This window comes from Spermophilus citellus (genome assembly GCF_964194105.1).
Source record: "Spermophilus citellus genome assembly, chromosome: 4".
Taxonomy (NCBI): Eukaryota; Metazoa; Chordata; class Mammalia; order Rodentia; family Sciuridae; genus Spermophilus; species Spermophilus citellus.
This window is the reverse complement of record NC_138185.1, coordinates 205,185,294-205,209,629: the sequence shown is the minus strand read 5'-3', so window position 1 is coordinate 205,209,629 and position 24,336 is coordinate 205,185,294. Positions and strand designations below refer to the sequence as shown.

The window sequence follows — 24,336 nt, the reverse complement described above, 5'->3', positions numbered from 1 at the left end:
TTTTTTATTTTTATTTTGCCTTTCACCACATGATGAGAAACACAAATGAACAGTTATTTCATTTGAATTTCTTTCACATAGCAAATAAAACTAATCAATATAATCTTACATGTATTTGAGAGTCTTACTGTGAGTGTAATGTCTAGCAACTGAGGAAAACGTAGATTTTGTTACTTATTCCAATTGAAGTCAGCGTTTGCATTTTATAACTCTGACATATAGTATTATATTTGTGAATTCATCATAGCATGTTGTCAGAGAAGATGCAATTTTCTTATTTGAGTGTTAAATTTCTCAGGGGCTGCAACTATTTTCCCCCTTCCAGATTTAAGTTTAAATAAAATTAACAAAGTGATGCACATTCAACTCACTGTGGAAACCTTTTAAATATTGTACAAAAATAAAGTGGAAATAAATGACTTCCTTTATCAATTTCTACTGGTATTGACTGTTTTTTTTCCTTTTTAATTTTTTTTTAAGCTTTAGCTCAATTCTTGGCCTTTTTTTTTTCTTTTTTCTTTCTTTCTTTTTTTGTTTGCCAGAAAATAAAATCAGTGGCACTTAATCATGGAGCCACATTCCCAGCCCTTGTTAGTTTTTTTTTTTTTTGCCTTGAGACAGGGTCTTGCTTAGAGTCTTGCTAAGTTGCTGAGGCTGGCTTTGAACTTGTGATCCTTTTGCCTCAGTCTCCCGAATTGCTGGGATTACAGGCGTGTCCTTCCAGACCCAGCTATGCACTGTTAATCAGTTATTGTATATTATTCTGAGGCTACAATTGCTTGTCATGCATTATTTTGATAACTAAGATATATCTTGAAAGTTTATGTGAAAGGTTTTTCTTCAAGAGGCAAAAAAAGAAAAAGTATTAGTTGCTGTCACATTTGCCAAAATCTGATTTGTTAATATTTATGAATCATAGTTTTTTTTCTACTTACTTGTTTCAAACTGCCCATTTGAAGGGAGTAGTTATTAGTTTTAGATGATATTATTATGAATATTTCTGTTAACACTTAATTGTGATAATAACTGAACAATATTGCATAGACCTCATAACATGGGGAAGATTTTAATTCATTTGTTGTCTAGATTTTACCCAGTTGAGTGAGAGATAAATGCATTTGAAGTTTGTTTATTTATGTAGAACAAAGTCAATTTAATTTTAGTGTTAATAGAGTCACTGTTAAAAAAGTAAACATAGATCTAGTTGTTTCTGAATGTGTTGATCATTAATAAAATTCTGTAAATGCTGCATTTAGGATAATATGAATATTGCATAGATTACAACAGAAAGATATGTAACAAATATTTATTGAAGTGGCTTTTACACTGTCAAGTATTGTTAAAAATTGGAAGCATCAACATATTTAACAAGTTAGAATGTAGCTGGGCCCAGTGGTGCATGTCTGTAGTCCCAGCAGCTGGGGAGGCTGAGGCAGGAGGATTGCGAATTCAAAGCCAGCCTCAGCCAAAGTGAGGGCACTAAGCAACTCAGTGAGACCCTGCCTCTAAATAAAATACAAAATAGGGCTGGGGATGAGGATCAGTGGTTGAGTACCCCTGAGTTCAATTGCTGGTACCAAAAAAAAAAAAAAAAAAAAAAAAGTTAGAATACAGTCTCATTAACAGAATGCCTTTGCTTTTGTTTCACTTCTTTTTGTTAAATACTGACTTTAAAAATCTGTTATTTTGCTGTTTTTATAACTAAATGTGAAAATGTAGGATTTTTTTGATGACTAAGTAGTATATTTAATCAATACGTGTCTCTGATAAAAATTTTTTAGTATATGACATTATTAGCATTTTTTCCTTTAGTCTCAGAAATAAGAAAGTGAAAAAGTATTAAATGCTTTCTTTAAAATAAGAGTTATTGGGAATTATCTCATTACTCAAATGTTACAAATGTCTTTAGGATCAGAATCCTCACCCTTCTACTTAAGAATGTTTACTGGCTCCTGCTTTGGTCTTGTCTCAAGAAATTGCGTGACATTCCATTCATTGGCTCAAGCTGATCATCTAAGATTCACCCTAGATCCTTTTCATTATACCATTCTTCCCATACATTACAAAATACTTTTTAATTTCTGAAATCTTGTCTAATTCCATCTACCTCTAATACTTTTCTTGAAGCCCCCATCACTTCTCAGTGGGTTCACTGTGGTGGCCTGCACTTAAGTTGATCTCTCTGCTCCCTTCTTGCCCCTGTGCTCCTCACAGTGGCAAAGTTATTTAAAAAAATATTCATCATATTGAATTATCCCCCAATTTTTAAAAACCTTTTCTGGGTTTCTTTTGTTCCACATTCCTTGCAGTGCCTATGTTTTCTGACTTTCTTGATATACCTTGAATTTATCTTATTTCTACATCAGAGTCTTTGCAGTGTCTTTTCTTTTCCCAAAGTTTTGCCTGGTTGACTTCCTCTGGTCATTTAGGTCCTCAGTGAAAACTTACCACTTAAGAGAGTTCCTTCCTCCTCCCCTTTTAGTTACATAATTTGTAGCATTTAGCATACTAAACATAGTGCTCTGGATGTTGCCTTTTTGCACTGATATATTTTTGAGGTTTGAGATTGCTTCATATAATGATCTAATGGGCTTTCTGTTTTCTTTTAGTACTGAAAGTAATCCATTGAGTGAAAAATATCTCATAACTTCCTTAACTTGTTATGGGTGGATATTTAGGTGGTTCCAATCTTTTTCATGTATATACAAAACTGCATAAACGATTTTATACATGTACCATTTTGCACATAAAAAGGTAAATTGGTGAGGCAAATTTCTAAAAATGGCTTATAGAATTAGAGTTTGCATTTACAATATGTTAGATATGGCTCATTTTTATAATTAGAACTTCTTTTATTTAGGTATAATTGACAAATAGAGTGGAACATATTTATCCTTATATCATGATGTTTTGTTATATGTATATATTATAAGATTACCACAGTCAACCTAATTAACATCTATAACCTCGTAGTTATCATTTCTTTTTGTGAAAATATTTAAGATATACTCTCTTAGCAATTTTCAGGTGTATAATACATCATTATTAACTATGATCACCATCCTTTGCAAATACATAGCCAGACCTTATTCATTTTGGCTAACCAAAATATTTTTGTCCTGAAATCTTTATTCCCTACTGCAACCCCCAACCCCCAGCAAATATCACTTTATTTTTTTCTGTCTATGGATTTTTGGATTCCACAGGTAAGTGAGATCATACAGTATCTATTTCTGAGTTTGCCTTCTTTCCCTTAACATAATTGTCTTCCAGGTTCCTCCATCTTATTGCAAATTACAAGATTTCCTCCTTTTAAGGCTTAATAATTTTCCATTTTTTGTGCTTAACAGTTTTTTTTTTATCCATCCATCTGTCAGTGCCTATTTAAGTTGATTCTTTATTTTGTGAATAATGCTACATTGAACATGGGGGTTTGAAAAAGTATCTGTATGTTGGATTGCTGGATAACATAGTAGTTCTAATTTTAATATTTTGAAGAAATTTTATCTGTTTTTCATAATGATTATACTAACTTAAAATTATACCAATAGTGTATGACAGTTCCACTTCCTCCACGTTCTAACACTTGTTATAATTGTCTTTTTGATAGTGCCATTCTAACAGATTGAAGATAATATGTCATTGTAGATTTACTTTGCATTTAAGTTGCATTTCCATGATAATTAGTTGAGCATTTTAATTTTTCTCTTGCTATTAAGTTGTTTCTGTTCCTTATGTGTTTTTTATATTAACCCTTTATCAGTAATGTAGTTTCCAAGTATTTTCTCCTTTTGCATAGGTTGTCTCTTTGCTTTGTTGATTATTTGCTTTGATGTACAGGTGTTTTTCATTTTATGCACTATAGTTTGTCTGTCTTTACTTTTGTTGCCAGTGCTTTTAAGATCATATCCAGACCAGTGTCAAGAAGTTCTTTTCCTGTTTTGTCCTAAGAGTTTTATGGTTTCATGGCTTGGGTTTAGACTTTAATCCATTTGAGTAGATTTTTTTTTAAATGTGAGATAAAGGTCTCTTCTCATTATTTTGCCTGTGGATGTCCATTTTTGCCAACACCATTTATTGAAGAGTCTGTCCTTTATCCTTTGTGCATTTTTAGTACCTTTGTTGAAGATCAATTGATTATAAATGAATGGATTTATTTCTGGGTTCTCTCTTCTGTTCAGTTAGGCTAGGTTATCTGTTTTTTTTAATTTTTAAAAATTCAAATTAGTAATACATGACAGTAGAATGCATTTTGACATATCATACATAAATGGAATATAACTTCTCATTCTTCTTGTTGTACATGATATAGAAATACGCCAGTCACATAGTCATATGCACATAGGGTAATGATGTCTGATTCATTCTACTGTCTTTTTCACTTTGTCCCCCCTCCCCTTCCTTCACTCCTCTCTGTCTAGTCCAAATTTCCTCTATTCTTCCCTAGCCTTCTCCCGCATTATCTATTTTTATATTCTAGTACCATGATGTTTTGAATCCTATAGCTTTATAGTATATTTTGAAGTAAATGTGATTCTACCAGCTTTGTTCTTTTTACTCAAGATTGCTTTGTGTATTTGAGGTCTTTTTTGGTTTTGTATGAATTTTATACATAAAATTATGACATCTGCAAATAGGGATAGTTAAGCTTCTTTTCTGATATGAATGTCTTTTATTTCTTTTTCTTATCTAATTGATCTGGCTAGGACTTCTAGAACTATATCAAATGTAAGTGTTGAGAGTGGGCATCCTGATCTTACAGGGAAAACCTTCTGTTTTTCACCATTGAATAAAATCTTATCAGTAGGTTTACCAAATAAGACCTCAATTGCTTTGAAATTTGTTCAAAATTTTTGTAATTTGTTCAAGATTTTTATCATGAAAGCATGTCAGATTACATGAGATGCTTTTTCTGCATCTATCAAGATGATGATATGATTTTTATTCTTCATTTTGTTAGTTTGGTATATCACATTTATTGATTTCATCTTCAATTTTTTGGAAGAGCTTGAGAAGAATTGGAATTCATTCTTTTTTAAATGTTTGGTAGAATTCACAAGTGAATGCTTCAGATTCTGGGCTTTTCTTTGTTGGAAAAATTTTTATAGCTGAGTCAATGTCCTTTTCACTATTGGTCTGTTCTATTTCTTTATGATGCATTCTTTTTTTAAAAAAATATTTTTAGTTGTAGATGAACACAATACCTTTATTTAATTTATTTTCTCTTTTATGTGGTGATGAAGTTTGAACTCAGTGCCTCACATGTTGTATTTTCTGGGAATTTATCCATTTCTCCAAGGTTAGCCAATTTGTTGGTATTCATATTAGTCTTTTATGAGCTGTTGTCTTTCTGTGGTATCACTTATAATGTCTCCTCTTTTATTTCTAATTGTATTTATATAAATATTCACTTTTTAAAAAAATTTAGTCTGCTAATATTTTGTCAATTTGGTTTATCTTTAAAAAACCAACTTCCAGTTTAATTGATCCTTTCTATGTTTTTCTTGTCTCTATTTCATTTATTTCTTCTCTGATCTTTATTATTTCCCTCTTTCTGCTGACATGAAATTATTTGTTCTTTTTCTAGTTGTTCAGCAGTTCCTCATGACCTGTTAGGGGCTTTTTTTTTTTTTTTAAATCTTGGCTTCTCATAACATGGAAGTATGCTTTATTAGAACAAGCAAGCTAGAAGAGGACCAGTGAGAGAGAAAAAGCAAGTTGGAAGCTAGTTTTTTATAATCTAATCATCAAGTGTCATTCAAAGATTTTTGTGCTATTTTCAGAATTAGAAGCAAGTTCCTTGGGCCAGCTGCACTCAGGAGAGGGAATTACACAAGTTCATGAATATCCGGAAGTAGAGGTCTTTGGGACCCATGCCAGAAACTGTTTAACACAATTAAAAATAGAATGATGATCAAATAATTTCACTTCTGTGATCATTGCAGCATTATTATCAGTATCCAAAATCAGGAAACATGGAAACAACCTGGTTTACTGATGAACAGATAAAGAAATAGCAACGCTCGCACACACACACACACACACACATACACATACACATACACACATTGTTTAGCTTTGAAGAAGGAAATCCTGTCTGTTGAAACAAACCTGTTAGTAACAAACGTGGATGAACCTGGAGGACATTATTTTATTGTATGATCTCACTTATATGTAAAATCTAAAATTTCTCCTTCATAGATCAGAGAGTAGAATGATAGTTGCACTGGTGGAGTAGGGGGAAATGGGGAGATGAAGGTCATAAGGTATGAAGTTTCAGCTTTTCAGGATGAATAAGTTCTAGAGGTCTAATGTGCAGCATAGTGACTATAGTAAATAAGACTGTTTTGTAAGCCTGAAATTTGCTAGGAGTAGATCTTAAGTATTCTCGCCACAGCACACATACAAATGGTAACTAAGAGAAATGATGGGTATATTTATTAGCTTGACTGTGGTAATTATTTCATAATATGTATGTACTTAAAAACATCTAATTATGTTTTATTAGAATTGTTACTAAAGAAACAAAAAGAATTCTCCATGTAGAGTAACTGTGTATAGCATGTGCTTGCTGTGGTGAAATTTCTAATGTCTGCATAATTTTGTATTTTCATTTTAGTATGTGGTTACCTGAATGACTTTAATTTTGGTGATAAACACTGCCTTCTTAGAGATAGAAGCCATTCACCTCATGGAATTTATTTATATTTAATTTCTTTTTTTAGAGCATTATAGTTATACATACCAGATAGGTTCGTGTTGACACAATCATACATGCATGGAATTTGGTTTGTTCCATTTCAGTCTGTTGTGCCACCTTTCCTCTCCTTCCTTCCACTGTTTTACCCTTCTACTTTACTGACAAATGAATGTCTTATTGCTAAGGAGTGTATTTACAGTTTTTAGTAAGGTGCTAATTTTTTGATATACGTTTCCTCAGCATTTATTGATCAATTAAACTTATCTTTACCTATATTTTATAAAAACAAGTTGATATAAATTACCATAAATGTAATTTGCTTTAGATGTGCAATTTAGTGTTTTTTTTTTAATTTAATTTTCTGAACTGTGCAACCATGATAAAATCCAGTGTCAAAAATTTCTATTGTCCCATTAAAGTTTTTCATGACTTTGTCAAACACAGACTTGGTTGCAAAAGGTTTTTTTTCCTTTAATTTTTAAATAACTGGGCTGCTTTTAAATGAACACAGAATGTCTGTTATTCACTGTATCCCCCTGCACAAACATGCATTGGCAAAATAGTGTAAATTTCATTTAGGGGCTATATAAGAATACATGTGAAATGTGGTTGAATTTGAACAACTTTTAGTGAGGAAAAGCTTGTATCAGAGAAAAATTCTTTCATGTTTATTTTAGAGTTCCAATTAAACACTTCTTAATTTGACTTTGGCTTTTTATCTTTTGAGCAAATGACAGTTGAAAACATTGACAAGCTGATGAAAAGTCCTTTTAATTATTTGGTGCACAAAAACATTAATACCTTCTTAAGAAGGTCATGCACATGGATACAAAAAGTGAAAAAGAACTGAATGGACAGAACAGTTCCATCATTAATTGGGTACTAAATGCAATTGTTGGCAGAATTGATATCTTCCCTTAAATCACCAGAGGGCACTCTTTTCTAGTGTATTATTCTTAACTGAGCAATTGAATTATTGTAGTTTGTTACTGGGACCCAAGTGTGGATTAATTGAAGAATAATGACTGATTTTTTGGGTATCTTTCATTTATTTATTTATTTATTTACAATATGATCATTAGAAAGGATTCTACATATAAGTTAAAATTAAAAAATGCTTTAGGTAATAGGTATCTGACATAAAATATCTCCTCAATTTGGTGTCTTACCAGTACTATAATGTCACTGTTTCTCCTTATTTTTATTGAGGTTTCCGATCGAGTGGAACGACGGCTTCAAGAAATACAAAGAGAGATGCGCACCGAAAGAGAGCTGGTGGAAAGACGTCAAGATCAGTTGGGAATCATGTCCTTGCAGTTACAGGAGGTTTGTGAGAAGTGCTTTCTTGGAATGTAAATCTTGAATTTAGGTAGTTATTTAGATAATGTTAAAATTGATTTAATTCTTTAGTTGCTGAAAATGACAGTATAATCATATTTCTATGAGAAAAAGTATAGCATATTGGTTATAAATAGTTTAGTGTGTAGAATCAGCCCTAACTTGTTTCATATTTGCTATCTGTGTGACCTCAGGCATTTTTTTTTTAAACTTCTGTAGATCCTAGTTTCCTTTGTGGAAAATGGAAATAATAACCATATGCCTGATCAGTTTGGTGCAAGGATAATTGAGTTAATGCAAGTAAAACACTTAACCTCGTGCCATGTGCTTAAGGAATGTTGACTGAAAGTGGAATTACTACTTAACACATGCCATGGACTAGACAAAGGGGCCATCAAACTATGGTCCAGGGGCCAAATCTGGCTTCCTACTGTCTGTTTTTATAAATGAAGTTTTATTGGAGTACAGCCACTTTTATTCACTTATATCTATGAGTGCTTTTGTGACACAGTGCCAGAGTAGTTGTGATAGAGAATGTATAGCCCACAGGGCCTACAGAATTGATGATATGTCCTTGTATGGAAGTACCTAACTCTGAATTTGTTTATCTTCAAACCAATTTGAAATGGAGAATGTTATTCTTTAGCTGTTTTTGTTTTGAAATTTCAGGTTTATGATATAGTTAAAAATTAGAACAAGGAATTTCTGTGTAATCTTTACTTGAATTCCCTTGGTATTCATAGTTGCCAGATTTATCACCTTTCTTTATCTATATATGTATATAATATTTTTCTAAAACATTTTTGAGAAAGTCACAGATAATTAAGTATTTTTACATTTAAGTAATTTGTTATGTTTTCTTCTCTAATTATGGTACAATGATAAAAATCAAAGTTAACATCAGTATAATACTGTGTTTTAATCTATAGGTCTCATGCAAATTTTGCTAGTATTGTTCTTTTTCCATCCAGGATGAAAATCCAGGTTCACACAAACTTATTTATTCTCTTTAATCTAGGATAGATTTTCAGTTTTTATTCATGCTGACTTTGCAGGGTCTTAGCTATTTTGGAGGATATCTTTCATTTTGGGCTTATTGATATTTCTTCAAGACTACATTCAGGATATGGACTTTTGGCAGGAAATCCAGATAACTGGTGTCCTTTTCAGAGTATCACATAAGAAGCTATGTGAGGTTGATGGGTTCCATAATCGGTGAAAACTGAACCCTTGGTTATGATGTTGCCTGCAGGTTTCTTCACTGGAAGGTTACTATTATTATTCTTTTTTTTTTTTTTTTTTATGAAGAGACTATCTGAGACTTGATAGTATTGATCCTTTTCCTGAAACTATTATTTCTGTGAATGGTGGCAAGTGGTGATTTTGAAAAGTCCATAATTCCATCTACATTTATGGAATCCTACTATAAGGAAGAACTTCCTACGTATCTATTTATATTAGTGTAGTCTCATGGGTTCTTATTTTATTAAATTGGTTATATTTCACTACTGTTATTTTAGAAAATTAATTTGTTGAAATTTCCTTTAAATGTTTCTTAGGTTTATACATAAAGTATAATATAAAAGCCATAAACAAAAAGAAAGCCAAAAGGTTAAAAGCAAATGGAAAAATTTTCTTTTATATAAGTTTTTTTTCCTTAAAGTTCTAAAAATACACTTATGTGTGCTTGCAGATCATTAACCTTTATAAATTGACAATTTTTTTAAACATTAGGAGAAACTGCCAATGCAAAATTCAAAATAAAACTTCAATCCTTAAATTATAATGTAAGCTGAAACAAAAACCTGGATTTATTTTCTAAAATTCCATTTTTCTCCATTTCACAAAAGGGGACATACACTTGTTACTTGGTAATTACTTACAAGAGGATACTTTGTTGAATAATTAGATACAGCATGTGGGTAGCCCCCCACATCCCTTTTTTTTAAACCTTGATTCTTATACATTTGTTCTCAAAGCAAATTGCATCTGGTAAGCATAAGAATAGTACTGAAGAGACAATTGTTCTTTTTTGCAAGAGAAAATTAGAGAAATTTTCCATACTTATTTTCCTCTCTTTGAAGAATGCACAAAATTACAAAGAAAGAGGGTGAGGAAGATTGCTTCCCACCCCTATTCTTAAGAAACCAAAGCCTCAGTATTTGCATTGTAATTGTCAATTTGACTAAAAGCTTGAGCTGTGATTTGGAATTCCATCTCTGACAATACAATAGAGGATCACTGTTGATAAGAACTGTTTAATTTCATATTTTGTCACTTTAATATAAGCAGTGACCTATACATTTTTAAAAGGTAGTTTCGGATTATAAACAGTACAGTAGAAGCTGGAAAAGATTAATTTAGGCATTTTCCTGCTCCCAAGCTAAATGGTTTAGAATATTTTGGAAAGGTCATGCTTAAGGAGAGAAAATGCTTTGCTTTCTTTTTTTATATTAAAAAATACTTATGGAAATTCTTATATGATAATAGTCATTGATGTATTTTGTTTCTTCATGTGGTGGAAAATTGAATCTACAGTTGAGTATATTGGACTGGATTTTTAGTCACTATGTTCTTTAGCCTCCTCAAAATGTATATATCAATGTTAGTGAAAATTGTGATACTTAATAATTGTTAGAATATGGGAGAATTCATTAAAAATCCTATGATGAGAGATTTCTAGGTATAATGTCATATTGTAGGAAAGCAGTCTCTTGTTTGGGCTATAGCCTGCTGCCTTTCAGTGATCGAATGAAGTCCTTAGATTCTGGTTGCTTTATTTCTTACCACTGGGTACAAAACCTAGTGTTAATCATTGGAAATTGGTTGGGAGGTAAAGCAGGGGGCTGTTTTCCTTTTCTTGTTTGGAGTTTTTATGGAATTGTTCACTCTCTGTTTCTTTTGTCCTGGTTGGAAAAAGAATGTCATCTGCACTGTGCAGTCTGCTGCCTCCTTTGAGCTGCTAGAAGATTCTATCCTTATTCTGTATGTTAGTCATTCTCATTATGATGTGTCTTGGTCTGGAGGCCAGTGAAGGTCCTTACTAAGTTAAGAAAATCTGGCCTTCATGTGACTTTAACAGTATGAATGCAGCTCATGGCCGTGAGAGAAAAAAAATCAAATTACATATACAAGGAAACCAATTTTGGATCTCAGCTGATTTCTCAACCCAAACCCTCAAAGCTAGGAGGTTCTGGAATAATATATTAAAAGCTCTGAAAGAAAATGGATGCCAACCCAAAATTTTATATCCAGCAAAATTAAGCTTCAAATTTGAAGATGAAATAAAAACCTTCCATGACAAAAGTTAAAAGAATTTATAACTAGAAAGCCTGCACTCTAGAACATTCTCAACAAAATATTCCATGAGAATAAAATGAAAAAAAAGGTGAAAACCAGAAAAGGGAGGAACTACACTAAAGGCATAATCAATCAAAGGAGAAACTAAGTCAAATTAAAAACCAGAAATAAACCAAAATGACCAGGAATACAAATCACAGTTCAATAATAACCTCGAATGTTAACAGCATAAATTCATCAATCAAAAGACATAGACTGGCAGATTGAATTAAAAAACAAGACCCTTGGGGCTGTGGTGTCACTTAGTGGTAGCGCACTTGCCTGGCATGTGTGAAGCACTGGGTCTGATTCTCAGCACTACCTATAAATAAATAAATTAGGTCTGGGGTTGTGGCTCAATGGTAGCGCTGGTCTAGCATGTGCGAGGCTCTGGGTTCGATCCTCAGCACCACATAAAAATAAATAAAAATAAAGGTATTGTGTTCAACTACTCCTAAAAAATAAATATTAAAAAAATTTAAAAAATAAATAAAGGTCTATCAACAAGTAAAAAAATTTATTAAAAAAAAAACAAGACACAAAAATATGCTGTCTTGAAGAGACTCACTTTATAGGCAAAGACATTCATAGACTGAAGTTGAAAGGATGGGAAAAAACATGTTACTCACATAGATCGGGTAAACAAGCAGGGTTTCCATCCTCAGATAAGGTGGAATTCAAGGCAAAGTAAACCAGAATGGACAAAGAAGGACATTTCATGCTGCTTAAGGGAATTATATATCAGCAAGACATAATAATTATAAATATTTATGCCCCAAGCAATGGAGCGAGCATCTATGTGCATCAAACAAACCCTTTTTCAATTTCAAGAATTAAATAGATGACAACACAATAATACTGGGTGACTTTTAACACACCCCTCTCACTACTGGATAGATCTTTCAAACAGAAACTAAAGAAACTATAGAACTAAATAATACAGTCGATAATTTAGACTTAATAGACATATAGATTATTTCATCCATCAACAAGCGAATACACTTTCTTCTTGGCAGCACACGGATCCTTCTCTAAAATAGACCATATCTTATACCACAAAGCATCTCTTAGTAAATACAAAAATGGAGATATTACCCTGTATTCTATGAGATCATACTGGAATGAAATTAGGAATTTTGTTAATTAGTTTCATTAATTAGAAATCAATGATAAAATAAAAAATAGAAGCTACTCTTTCACCTGTAATAATATACTATTGAATGATGAATTGATAGCAGAAGAAATCAAGGATAAAATACAAAAAATACTTAGAGGTAAGTGAGAATTCCAATACAACATATCAAAATCTCTGGGACACTATGAAGGCAGTACTAAGAGGAAAGTTCATTGCATTGAGCTCATTCATTACAAAATAAAGTAAACGAATAAATGACCTAACATTATATCTCAAAGTCCTAGAGAAAGAGGAATAAGTCAACATCAAAAACAGTAGAAGAAAGGAAATAAATAAAATCAGTACTGAATCATATTTTGAATTATTACCATGTTTTGATATCTCAGTAGAAGCCTGCTCCCCCTTCTCTCTCTCTGTCTCTCTTTTTAAGGAAAGATGAGCATTTTATAGAGATTATACAATAATATTTTTATCTATTTTTAAATTTTCAATTATTGTTCTAGTACTTTTCACTTTTCCCAAATTTCAATGTTGTTAAACTTAAAACCACCAGTCTTTCCTTGTCGAAACATAATATAAGCCATAAAGTGTTTGTTCAACTATAGTATACATTTTGGTATTATAAGCTCCTTTTGATCAGATTCTTTATAGTAATGTAACTCAGCAAAGTGAGGGTAGGCATAGGCCATAGTAGCATTGGGAAAGAGAGATTCAGACTGTTGAGCACAAGCCAAAAAAATGTTTTTATAGATTCAAAATTCTAGATAAACGTTTTCTTTAGGCTAGGCATCTTGAGAATTTCTGTTCAGTGTTTATTTTGTTTTATTAGTTTCAAGTTAATTGAATGTTATTTTTCCATCTTCAGTTGAATTGCTGAAAATAAAAAACATGAGGTAAATGCTGGGAGTAAATTTATATGTTTTTCAGAGTATTTCATAGCATATTAAATTATTAGTTTCTCATTGTACCTGTGAAGAATATTCTGCTTGCATATGACTTAGGGTAATTTAGGTGCCCTAAAATTTGAAGGTACATGGTGGAGAAATCTGTGGGGCAGGCAAGGATATGGAACCTTGGTGGAAGCTGGTAGAAATTAAGGAATTATTAAAATGTTCAAGGTTGGAGCTCTGATCAGTAGCATTCAGTCTGTTTTCTAGTGGGAAACTAGAATATGGGAGCCTTATCAACAAAATAAGGCTATATGAAGAAAAGTAAAATAATTTTATATTGTATTTTTTTGGATGTTTTTTGTCATGTGTACCTATTTTTAAAAAATCTAATGAAGAAGTAGCTATTCATCCTTGCCCAGAAATGTTACTGTGTCTGCAGAGATACAGGGTAATATGGACATGAGAAAGGTGTTATGGTTTGGATGTGAGATGTCCCCCAAAAGCTTATGTATGAGACAGCACAAGCAGGTTCAGAGGAGAAATGATTGGGTTATGAGAGCCTTAACTCAGTGAATGAACTCTCCCCAATGAACTCCCCCCATGGGATTAACTGAGTGATAATTAATGGCAGGTGGGGTATGGATAGAGGAGGCGAGTCATGGGGAGTGTGCCTTTGGGGTATATATTTTGTTTCTGGCAAGTGTAGTCTCTTTCTCTGCTTCCTGGTGTGATGCCCTGAGCTGCTTCCCTGTACCGCACTCTCGATGTACCCCCTCCGTGATGTTCTGCCTCACCTTGAGTCCCTATGATTGGAGCCACTGTCTATGGACTGAAAATTCTGAAACTGTAAAGTAAACTTTTCCTCCTCTTTAATTTTTCTTTTCATGTGTTTTAGTCACAAAAGCGAAAAAGCTGACTTAAACAAAAAGTGTTGGGTACTGTTCATTGATGTATTTAGTTTGACCTCATTGAGGGAGGAACTTCCACAGAGCCAAGGATATTTTTCTAATGTATTAATAGCTTTATCATCTCCCCTGAGACTTGTGGAAAAGGAGAACCTATTGAGGAAAATACTCTAACCTCCTACATTAACCCCGTTCCTGGACTTCCTTTTGAGACTCCCTTATTTTGGATGGAAGCTTTTCTAAGACTGATAGTTCTGAACCATACTGTGATTTATCTTTCCACTGCTGAATCACAAAGCTTTTGCTGGCCATTCACTTTACCCCTTTCCTCTTGTTTCCATAGCCTAAGTCATCTTTTTTTTTTTTTTTTTTTAATAGTTATCTCCTACTTGATAGGAGATAATGAAATGATAATGAAAACTTTTTTTCATGCTCCATGAAAAATCCTACTGGCATTTTGATTGTAATTGTATTAAATATGTGGATTAATTTGAACACAGAAGGTCTTTTGTGTTTTATGATAATGTTTTATAATTTTCTATAGAAAGGTCTTATATACCTTATATTATTTCGAAGTGCTTTATGATTTTTCTTCCTACCAGAAGCTGGATGCTTTCTTTGGTCGCATCTCTGATTGACTATAATATACAGCAATGCAGCTGATTTTATATATTTTTTTTATATCCAACAATCTTGCTTAATTTTATTGTTAGTTCTCCTAATTTATTAGCATTTTTATGTATGTTGTTTCAATAATCATTTGCAACTTAAGACAATTTATACTCCTTATTATTTTCTTTTGTTTTTTAAAATTTAGTCTTATCACATGGTTAAAACCTAAAGTACAATGTTGAATAGAAACATAGCAAGAATTCTTGACTTATTTTTATATTTATATATTTCTGAAGTGTTAACCTCCTTTTATGATATTTACCCTTGGTTTTGTGGCAAAGGAGCTTTCTGTTGCTTACTTTCTTTTAAAATTATGATTAATTGTGAAATTTATCAAATACTTTTGCTGCCTTAGTTTTCTTCTGGTATTTAAATTTGATTGACCTGATTGACTATGTTTTTTAGATGTGAGCTTTCCTTGCATTCCTGAGAAGTTTATATGGTTATAATATAGTGATTTTTTTACATTGTTGAATTAATTTGCTAGTATTTTCTTTAATAATTTTATATTTATGTTTGTGATTGAGATCAATTTGTAATTTTCTTTGCACTGCCTTTTTTTGGTTTTAGAAGTAAGGTTACATTAATCTTTTAAATTGAGTTGGATAGATTCTTTTTTTGTTTCCTTGTACATTAAGAGAAAGATTGTCTCTTTAATGTTGCTTTTAAAACTCTCGTTTTATTTTTTTCATACCAAAAGTCTTCACTGATTGTAATGTTTATTAGTTTATATAGTCTTTTTTATTAACTTGGTAATTAACTCATGATTTTATAAGTTACCTATTTTTGTCTGTTTTAAAATGTATTTTATAAAGCAATCCTCGTCCTTTAGTATTATTTAGTTATTACTTTTTCCTTTTCATTTGTCTTGTTGGAAATATGATTCATTTTATTAATTTACTTTTTGACCAACTTTATTTATTTAGTTATCAGTGTCTGCTGACATTACTAACTTCATTACTTTCCTTCTATTTTTTTCTTTAGAATTAGTTTTTGCTTTTTAGATGCACATTAGAAACTGAACTATTGGGGTTGGGGCTGTGCCTCAGCGGTAGCGCATTTGCCTGGCATGTGTTAGGCACTGGGTTTGATTCTCAGCACTGCATATAAATAAATAAAGGGCTATCACCAATTAAGAAAAAAAAAAGCTGACACAGAGCCAGGGGTATAGGTCAGTGATAGAACTGTTAAAAAAAAAACAAAAACTATTTTTCTCTTTTTAAAATTAATACTGTAAATTTATCACTAAATTACTGCAGGTCTTGAACTATTATAGAGTAGTTTTTTCCCCAAGTTTTTCTTTTATAATTTCTATTATGATTTCCCTTTTCAAGACTTATTTAGGAGTACATTTTTGAATTTTAAAGTTTGTTTACGTTTATTTTAAGACTTTAATTAAAATTATTCATTTTGATCTAGTTAAATGGCTTTTTCTTTTATAAAGAAACGAATAGATGTTCTTTTTTTTGGGTGCAGAATTTCTGGTGTTAATATATGACACACACATACTTAAATATAAATTTTGTATGGTCAAGTTTGTAAATTGTGTTGTTCTTATGCGTTCTTTTTAAATTTCATTTTAATTTTAATTTGTTCTTTTTTAATTTTTATGTGTTCTTTTATAATGTTTCAGTCGGAAGCCTCCCATTATAATGATTGTTTCTCTCTGTGATTTTCAGTGTTGCTTTATGTATTTAGAGCCTATGTTTTCTTATAATTTAATTTACATCTTTAATTAAAAAAAAAACTTGTCTGGTGAGCCTCTTAGTATTACCATTTTTTAAGGTTACTGTTCTCATGTTATGTGATTTTTTTTTCTCTGTATTTTTATTCTTTCTCTGTAGTTTTAGTTTTTTCTTATAAACACTTATTAACTGGATTGAAAAAGCAGAAAGCTTAATTAGCTAATTTATGTCTTCATTGGCTGGATTGCCATTTTATATGAATTATGATTATTGATACATTTGAAAATATCTTCTCTGTTTATTTTGCCCCTACTGTTTTCTGTTGGATTGAAGTATTTTGAATATTTATTTATGTACTTCATTGGTTTTGAAGTTGTAGATTTTATATCCATTCATTTGGTAGCTATTTGAAAATTTAAACATAAGTTATTATAAATTATTATAAGAAACCTGTGTTCTGACCATAGAGGTTTCTTCTCAGTGTCTTATTGGGGCTCTTTTCTTCTTACTCAACATAACTTATTCCTCTCATCTTTCAGATCTTATTGTCACCTCTTCAGAAAGAACTTTCTTGCCCCTTCCCTCTTTCTAAACTTTCCCACTCACTATCACACATTACTTTTATATAGTGCTTAACACAAATTATAATTTGCTTTTTTATGTTATTATATGCTTTCCTCACTAGAATGTGGATTCACTGGCAGGGACTTTGTTCATAATGTTCACCTGTTTCTGAGACATGGGGTACTGTGTTAATCTCACAGTATACTAGTACTCAATACATAGTTACTAAAAGCATGAGTGTTGTTTTCAAATGTAAATGTCTGTTTAGCTGCATATGAAATTCTTGATGAAAAATTGTTTTCAAACAAAGGTTTATATACATTGTATTTTGCTCCCATTCTTGCAGAGAAGAAAGTGGTGTTAAACAGTTTGAACTTCTTTGAAGTTTAATATAGAGTAGTTTAGATGATGTAATTAAAAATCCCACAAACATTCTGTAAGAATTTAATCCCAAATAAAATTTGATCATAGTAGTTTGTTTTTTTCCCAAATCATATTAAAAACTTCATAAATACAGTTGGATTTGTGATATTTTAGTATATAAAAAAGTTAGGAAAAAAAAGACATTTAGAGTGCATCTACCCAGATACATGAATTCTAAAAGTAAGGTCTCTTTAAAATAATATTTCTGAAATACTATTTCCAGAGAAATGTGAATTCATCTCTGTCAATGTGAGTAAACTGACATTTCATACTATTTGTTCATGTGTCAACAGCAAATGGTGTGAATAGTTTTTGTTTTGAGGTACTGCAAATAATGGACAGAAAAGACTTTTTAAGAAACTTTACAGATACAATATTTTCCTTTATGCTTTTTCTGAGTGTTTGTAAAGACAAGATCTCTTAATTTATTTTTTTCACATAATTCATATTCAGTCTCAAATTGATAAAAGTCATAGGATACATACTTACTAGGAAAGTACTACATGCTTTTAACCACTAGGCGTCAGTATTGAATCATCAATTGTGACCTAATAGGAATTTATTAAAGTTGCCCAACTTACTTGAAAACTGATTCTATAAATTTTATAGAATATGATTTTTTATAGAAACGGATTCATAAAAAACTGATTTTATAAATACATACTGTTAGGTCTTAGGGTTTCTTGAAAGTGTACTTCGCATAAACCTTGCAACTGAAGTAAATCTAACATTTAACTATTTGCTATTTTAAAATTTAAATTTGAAACTTTATTGCTTTCTGCATTTGAAAAAAAATGACAAGTTGTTTATTACATGTTAAACACCTGCTGTATACTAACATTAAAATTCTCATTTTTGTGTATTTTGGCTATAGAGTCTTTTAAAAAAATACCTTTATTTTTATTTATTTGTTTATTTTTATATGGTGCTGAAGATTGAACCCAGTGCCTCACACATGCTAGGCAAGTGCTCTAACACTCAGCTACAGCCCCAACCCTGGTTGTAGAATTCTTTCATGCTTTGTATTCAGTGTTTCCTCTCCCTTCCTCCTCCTCTTCTCCATGGAATAAACTTTTTTATATAATTTGACATGGTAGTTTATTTCACTGGAATCATATATCCCTTCTTTCCACTTTTTATGTTTTTGAAATGGAATGAAGTATCCCAAAGATACTCTAAATTTTTGTCTTGTATAGACCCAAATCTCTTTATCCTAGTGATCATTTTCTTGTCCTTAATTATCAAAAAATTTTGTACTCTGTTATTTACACATACTAGTCATTGTCATTTTCCATGTGTTCATTTTTCCTTTGGCTAATCTTGTGTGTGTTTCCCTTTAGTTGATAGAAGGATCTGTTTTATAGCTCTTTTGACTCATTGAATATCTTATATTTATATTAAGTATTCTGAATACTTTTTTTCAATAGTGAAACTGTTTATGCTCAAGAAATGAGGTATTGCTTAGGTTATTTTCAGACTGTCTTTGTTCATAATATGGTTAAGTTTTAGAATAATATTGAGAGTTACTATTGATGGATCTTATATGGTAGTGAGAAAAATGGTTATAGAGTGTCATGTTTATTATCTAAGAGGGAGATCTGAAGCTTTGCTAGCCAGGATCAGTCTTGGATGGGAATCAAGTCCTTGTGATTTAAAAATCACAGGCCAGAACAGACTTGGGTCTCTGAAGTTGGTTTCTTGTTTTTTTCCCCTTCTAACCTATAAACTTGTTCAGAAGGTGCTAAATCTTACCTTTTTGTGTGGTTCATCCAGATAAGTACCTCATGTATTCTTAAAAAGGTGAATAGTCATCTTGATAACAAATAATTTTACTTTTTACTTTTAAATCTTTACATGTTTCCTTTATGTCTTTGTCTTTTCTTTTTATGTCCTTCTCATCTAGTCATCTGTCATTATTTATTTATTTTTTTTGTGATGCTGGGGATTGAACCCAGGGCCTTGTGCATGCCAAGCAAGCACTCTACCAACTAAGCTATATCCCCCGCCCTGTCATTAAATTTTATGAGCTCTATTTTAAAAAATATTTTCTGAATTGGTAGTTATGTGTTTCTGTTACTCTTGCTCTTGGCTCTTCTCACTACTGTCCTCTCCTTCCTGGACTAATATGGTAGCTGCCTTATTTCCCTTATTACTACTTTATAGTCTTTCTTCCATGGATTCAGGTAATGGCACATCTTTTTAAAAAATCCTTCAATGGTTTCTTTATCAAATTTAAAATCAGATTTAAAATCTGATAAAGGGCCCTCTGATCTGGTTTCTGAATTTCTCTCACTGGAATTTCCTGTTGTTCCCTTATGACATTCCAAACTCTACTTTGGAAAGGCCTTATCAACTATCCTAGAAGAAATACTCCTTCTTTATTCTTGAACCTGTTACACTGCTTTCCTTTTCCCTCATAACAGTTTTCATTACCTGTGTCTGTCTGTCCCCCTGGCTAGAATGCAGGCTTTATGGAAGTAGGCACTCCATCTCTTTTGCTCACTGGGAGTCTCCAGTATCTAGGCCAGTGTCAGATATGAACTCATCCGCCATGAGTGTTTCTTGAATGAATGAATGTTGCATGTCATAGTCAGAATAGTACTTAGTAAAATATCCGTTTGGCCAATACTGTCAAGTACCTACTATGTGTCAGATACTTTGTGAGCAAGCAGGGATTTGAAGTTATTTGAAACTTGTCTTGATTTTTCTGGACTCCCAATTTACTTGAGAAAATGGAGATGTTAACAAGTCATTGTAATTCAGTAAGGACAATAGTCCTTGCATGCTCATGTATTTGGAAAATAGTTACTTCTTCCAGGACCTTTGGAGAAAGTTTGGGTGGAAGAGGCTGTGCTTTTGCTAAGACTGTGTATTTTCAAATCATTATAGGAAATTCTTTTATGAGTGTGATTCTGCCTCATTGCTTACTGCTACATGTCAAGCACTCTTACCAATCAATAGGTGAAATGATTATTTAAATTCTGACTTATTGTAGTTTCGATTCCCACCATTGCTCTTTGTCTTATCATTTTATGCCATGCTAATTGTTTTCTTCTCTCCTTTATGTTTGTTACCTGTGGATTATTATTTTATTTTTTTGGCAAGAATAACGTAAGCACTATTCTCTGCAAGGTTGAGAAGGAACCATTAATGTCAGCATGCTGATAGGAAGGAAATGGATGGGAAAGAATGATTGGTTATTATGGGATTTATTTTTCAAAGGTGTTTGGATGCTATTTGGCACAGCTTGCAATGTACAGGTCCAAGAGATATCATAGTTCTTAGTGTTCTTTTTTTTTTTTCCCCTTGATTTTCCTCTTTCCTCTCATACCCTCATTTAATGTGTAGTCTATTTTCTTGGACTTTGATTGTTTCAGATGACACCAAAACACTTCTAATACTCTTTCAGTGAAATTCCCCCACTTAAACTTCCAGAAAAAACGTTACAAGAGAATTTGGAGAGGGCTAGAAATATAGCTCAATGGTAGAGTATTTGCCTAATGTGCCCTGGGCATCATCCCCAGCACACCCCCACACCCCCCTCCACCCACACACTAAATAAATAAAATAAATAAATACTACTAAAATAAAGCAAATAAAGACAATTTGGAGGGTGTTTGTTTTAATTTTGTACTTGATTCTTGAATTCTACTCAGGGCAAACTTCTTGTCTGGTTCATAGATATTGTAGCCAGAACTCTCCACAAGCCATATTGTCTTTCTAGTATTGGGAAATATGGCTGGATTAAAGATTCCATTTTGAGAATATGTTTCAGGAGTTTGGTATTTAATAATGATAAAACTAAAGTTGAAAATGTAGAAATACTTTCTACATTATAGATGAATTAGTGTAACAACTGTTAGCCTTTGGATTCCTTTGAAGGGTGCAGTTTTATGAGATGATGTGTAAGTTGTCCTGAAATTCCTATAGTCTATATAATTAACACTTATGTCTTCTTAGGCTTTTTTTCCCCAAAACATTATATTTTTAGACATTGATGGGCCTTTATTTTGTTCATTTATTTATATGCGGTGCTTAGAATCGAACCCAGTGCCCCACACATTCTAGGCAAGTGCTCTGCCACTAAGGCACAGCCCCTTCTTAGGCTTTTTGCTTTATTAAGAAAATATTACTTAAGGCTAACAGTTGTGCTTGCAGTGCACTTCCTACCTCTTTTACCTCCTCATTGCGATTCTTTTTCTCCCAAATTCTTAGGTACTTATACTTTGTTTTAATTGTTCAAGTATTTTTGAAAAGTTATATTTATCAGGACATTTTCCTGGGTTAATCAATGTGCTTGTAGTTTCCTTGTTTCTACCCTGTTTGGAATTAGTCTACATAAGATTTTTTTTTTGTCTCCCACCCCACCTTTTTTCAAGATCACTATTCTGATTATGTACTCTCTTTAAGTTCTTGAGGAACTGTTATTTATTTTCTCTATTATGGCCAATTCTTTCTTTACTATACCTATTCTTTAAGCATATGTGTAGGTGTTTTTATAAAGTACTTCAAATTCTTTTTGGAATTGAGGAGGTTTACATTAATAATAAATACTGTTATTGCTACTCTTAGATGTGTTTAGCCTGACATGCATTTTGTGTTCATACCACGTATTACTAGATCTCATAGTATTGTTTGATCACATGTATTTTGCTGGGTGTACGCATTTGTTCTTGCCAATATTGTCATTGTAAATTATAACAAATAAGTCTAGCAAGAATCTGTGTGTGTCCCTTTGTGCAGCACCATATGTAAGTAGACATTTAATGCTGTTAATGCTATGAAGATGATGAAAAATGTCTGTACTCTTGTTGACTGAACAGCTGCCTGACAATAGACTGAGATTTTCTGTGTGTAGGACTTGTTTAATTTCTATGTTATGCTTTTCTTGAAGAATGGAATGTTTTTATCTACATTTTCAGTGAATTTATGTTAGACCATCTGTTTTATAAAGTCCTTTCCCATCATTATCAATTAATATTTATTGGGCAACTACTGAGTTCATGGTAATATTGTGCAAACAAAGATCACTCTGCTACAGATAGATTTATTCGTTGACTTAGTACTGTTTTATTTTTATTAGAAAATTGTTCTTAAAAAACCCCAAACTCAAAGGCATAAAATAACAGCTTCTAACTCTGAACAATGAAAGATGTTGTGTATTTACAAGGCTTTCTGTTCTAAGACATATAAAACTTGAGAAATTCTAAATTAAATTTGCATAATTATCTATGATCTTCTGTTTGTCAACAGTTCTAACTCAGTGGTCCCATATTTAGAAAGTCAAATGAAGTATCATATTGCCCTGGATTTCTAATAAAACTACAAGCTCTTTTTTGAGAGGAAACTCCTGGATAAAAACAGACCCTCCACTGAAAAGCACTTGCTTTTTGATTTTGAAGGAAATCCTGGAAAGTGCACTTGTTGGGCTCACATTTAACTTTACTTGCAAGATTTTAATAAGTAAAATATTGCATAAAAATAAAATCTGATCCAGTAAAAGCAATGGCATTTTAGGGAATAATACTTATTGCTGTTATTGTTTTTGAATTAAAGGAGTTAAATGACTTATGTCTTTTAGCATACCAACTTTTTGTGCAGTAATTAAGGTTTTGTTTTTCAGATAGGCAAATTTAATAACATTTGAAGAATGAAACCCTGACACTGGTTAACAGGGGTTTTATTTTTGAGTTATTTTTATAGTCATGGTAGTGGATTTTGCTGATTCATCCATGATCTCTGGCCTAGTTAGTTAGTCTTCCATGTGGCCTTTGGCTAAGGTTTAGGGTAAAGATTGTGGCCATGGAACAGAGCAAAGGAAATTGGCTCTCACAGTGATTGAACCCATGACCTTGTTTGGCTTCATTGGCTCCAGGTGCCCTAAACAGTCATGTACTCCATAAAAATACCCAGAGTGGAACTGAGAAGTTTGTTCATTCCTTGGGGAAAATAGGTCAGTAGTGAGTGCCCATCAATTCTACTACAGTAATTTCTGTAAGAGCACTTGTATTACTGAAGTAGTATAGTAAACACCTTATCATATAAGAAGAGGAAAAAGCAAAAAGATATCTAGGCCATTCTTAAAGAGAAACTTTTGAGTTTTATGTTTGAAAACCTCGGATATCTTGATAGAACATTATTAAGGATTATAATTACTCTCAGCAAAAACATATTTAACTTTGATAAATCCTATGTAAATGTATGATACCATATATTACTGTATCCTTTTGAAAAACACAACCTTTGCATTTTGTGACTTTACTGGGTATGTTCTTGCCACTCACTTCTGCAAAAGACCCATAGTTCACCTGGCAACAAGTTTTTAAAATTTCTACTTTACTTTCATGTTCCCCAAATGGGTATAGTGTCATTATAGTATCTATTTTGGATTGATATTGACTTTCATCATGCAGTTCTATTTTTGCTTACCAAAGTGAGTTTTTTGTTTAAGTTGTACCTTTTGGTATAGATTTTTTTCCCCCTTTTGTCACTGCTGAAAAATAAGTTTTTTGAACAGTTTTAGTAAACCCTCCTAGCATCTCTAACTTGATTAAGGAAAAACAGAATTTGGAAAGTCACAGAATTTGACAGAAATCTTTTAATTTAAATGAATAACTTTATTCTAAACAACAAAGTCTTTTTGTATTATGCACATGTATTTTTTTTCAAAATATGAATTGTTATG

The 24,336-nt window shown here is 32.0% G+C and overlaps 1 protein-coding gene across 1 annotated transcript in view; it reads left to right on the top strand.

The window, feature by feature from the left end:
• The window catches only part of CEP128 (centrosomal protein 128), a 414,945-nt gene that overhangs the window by 62,698 nt on the left and 327,911 nt on the right, over positions 1–24,336 (top strand). The window contains exon 10 of the mRNA XM_081292429.1: positions 7,910–8,026. Within this exon, the coding sequence (XP_081148555.1) occupies positions 7,910–8,026 (117 nt within the window). The remainder of the gene's footprint in view (positions 1–7,909; positions 8,027–24,336) is intronic.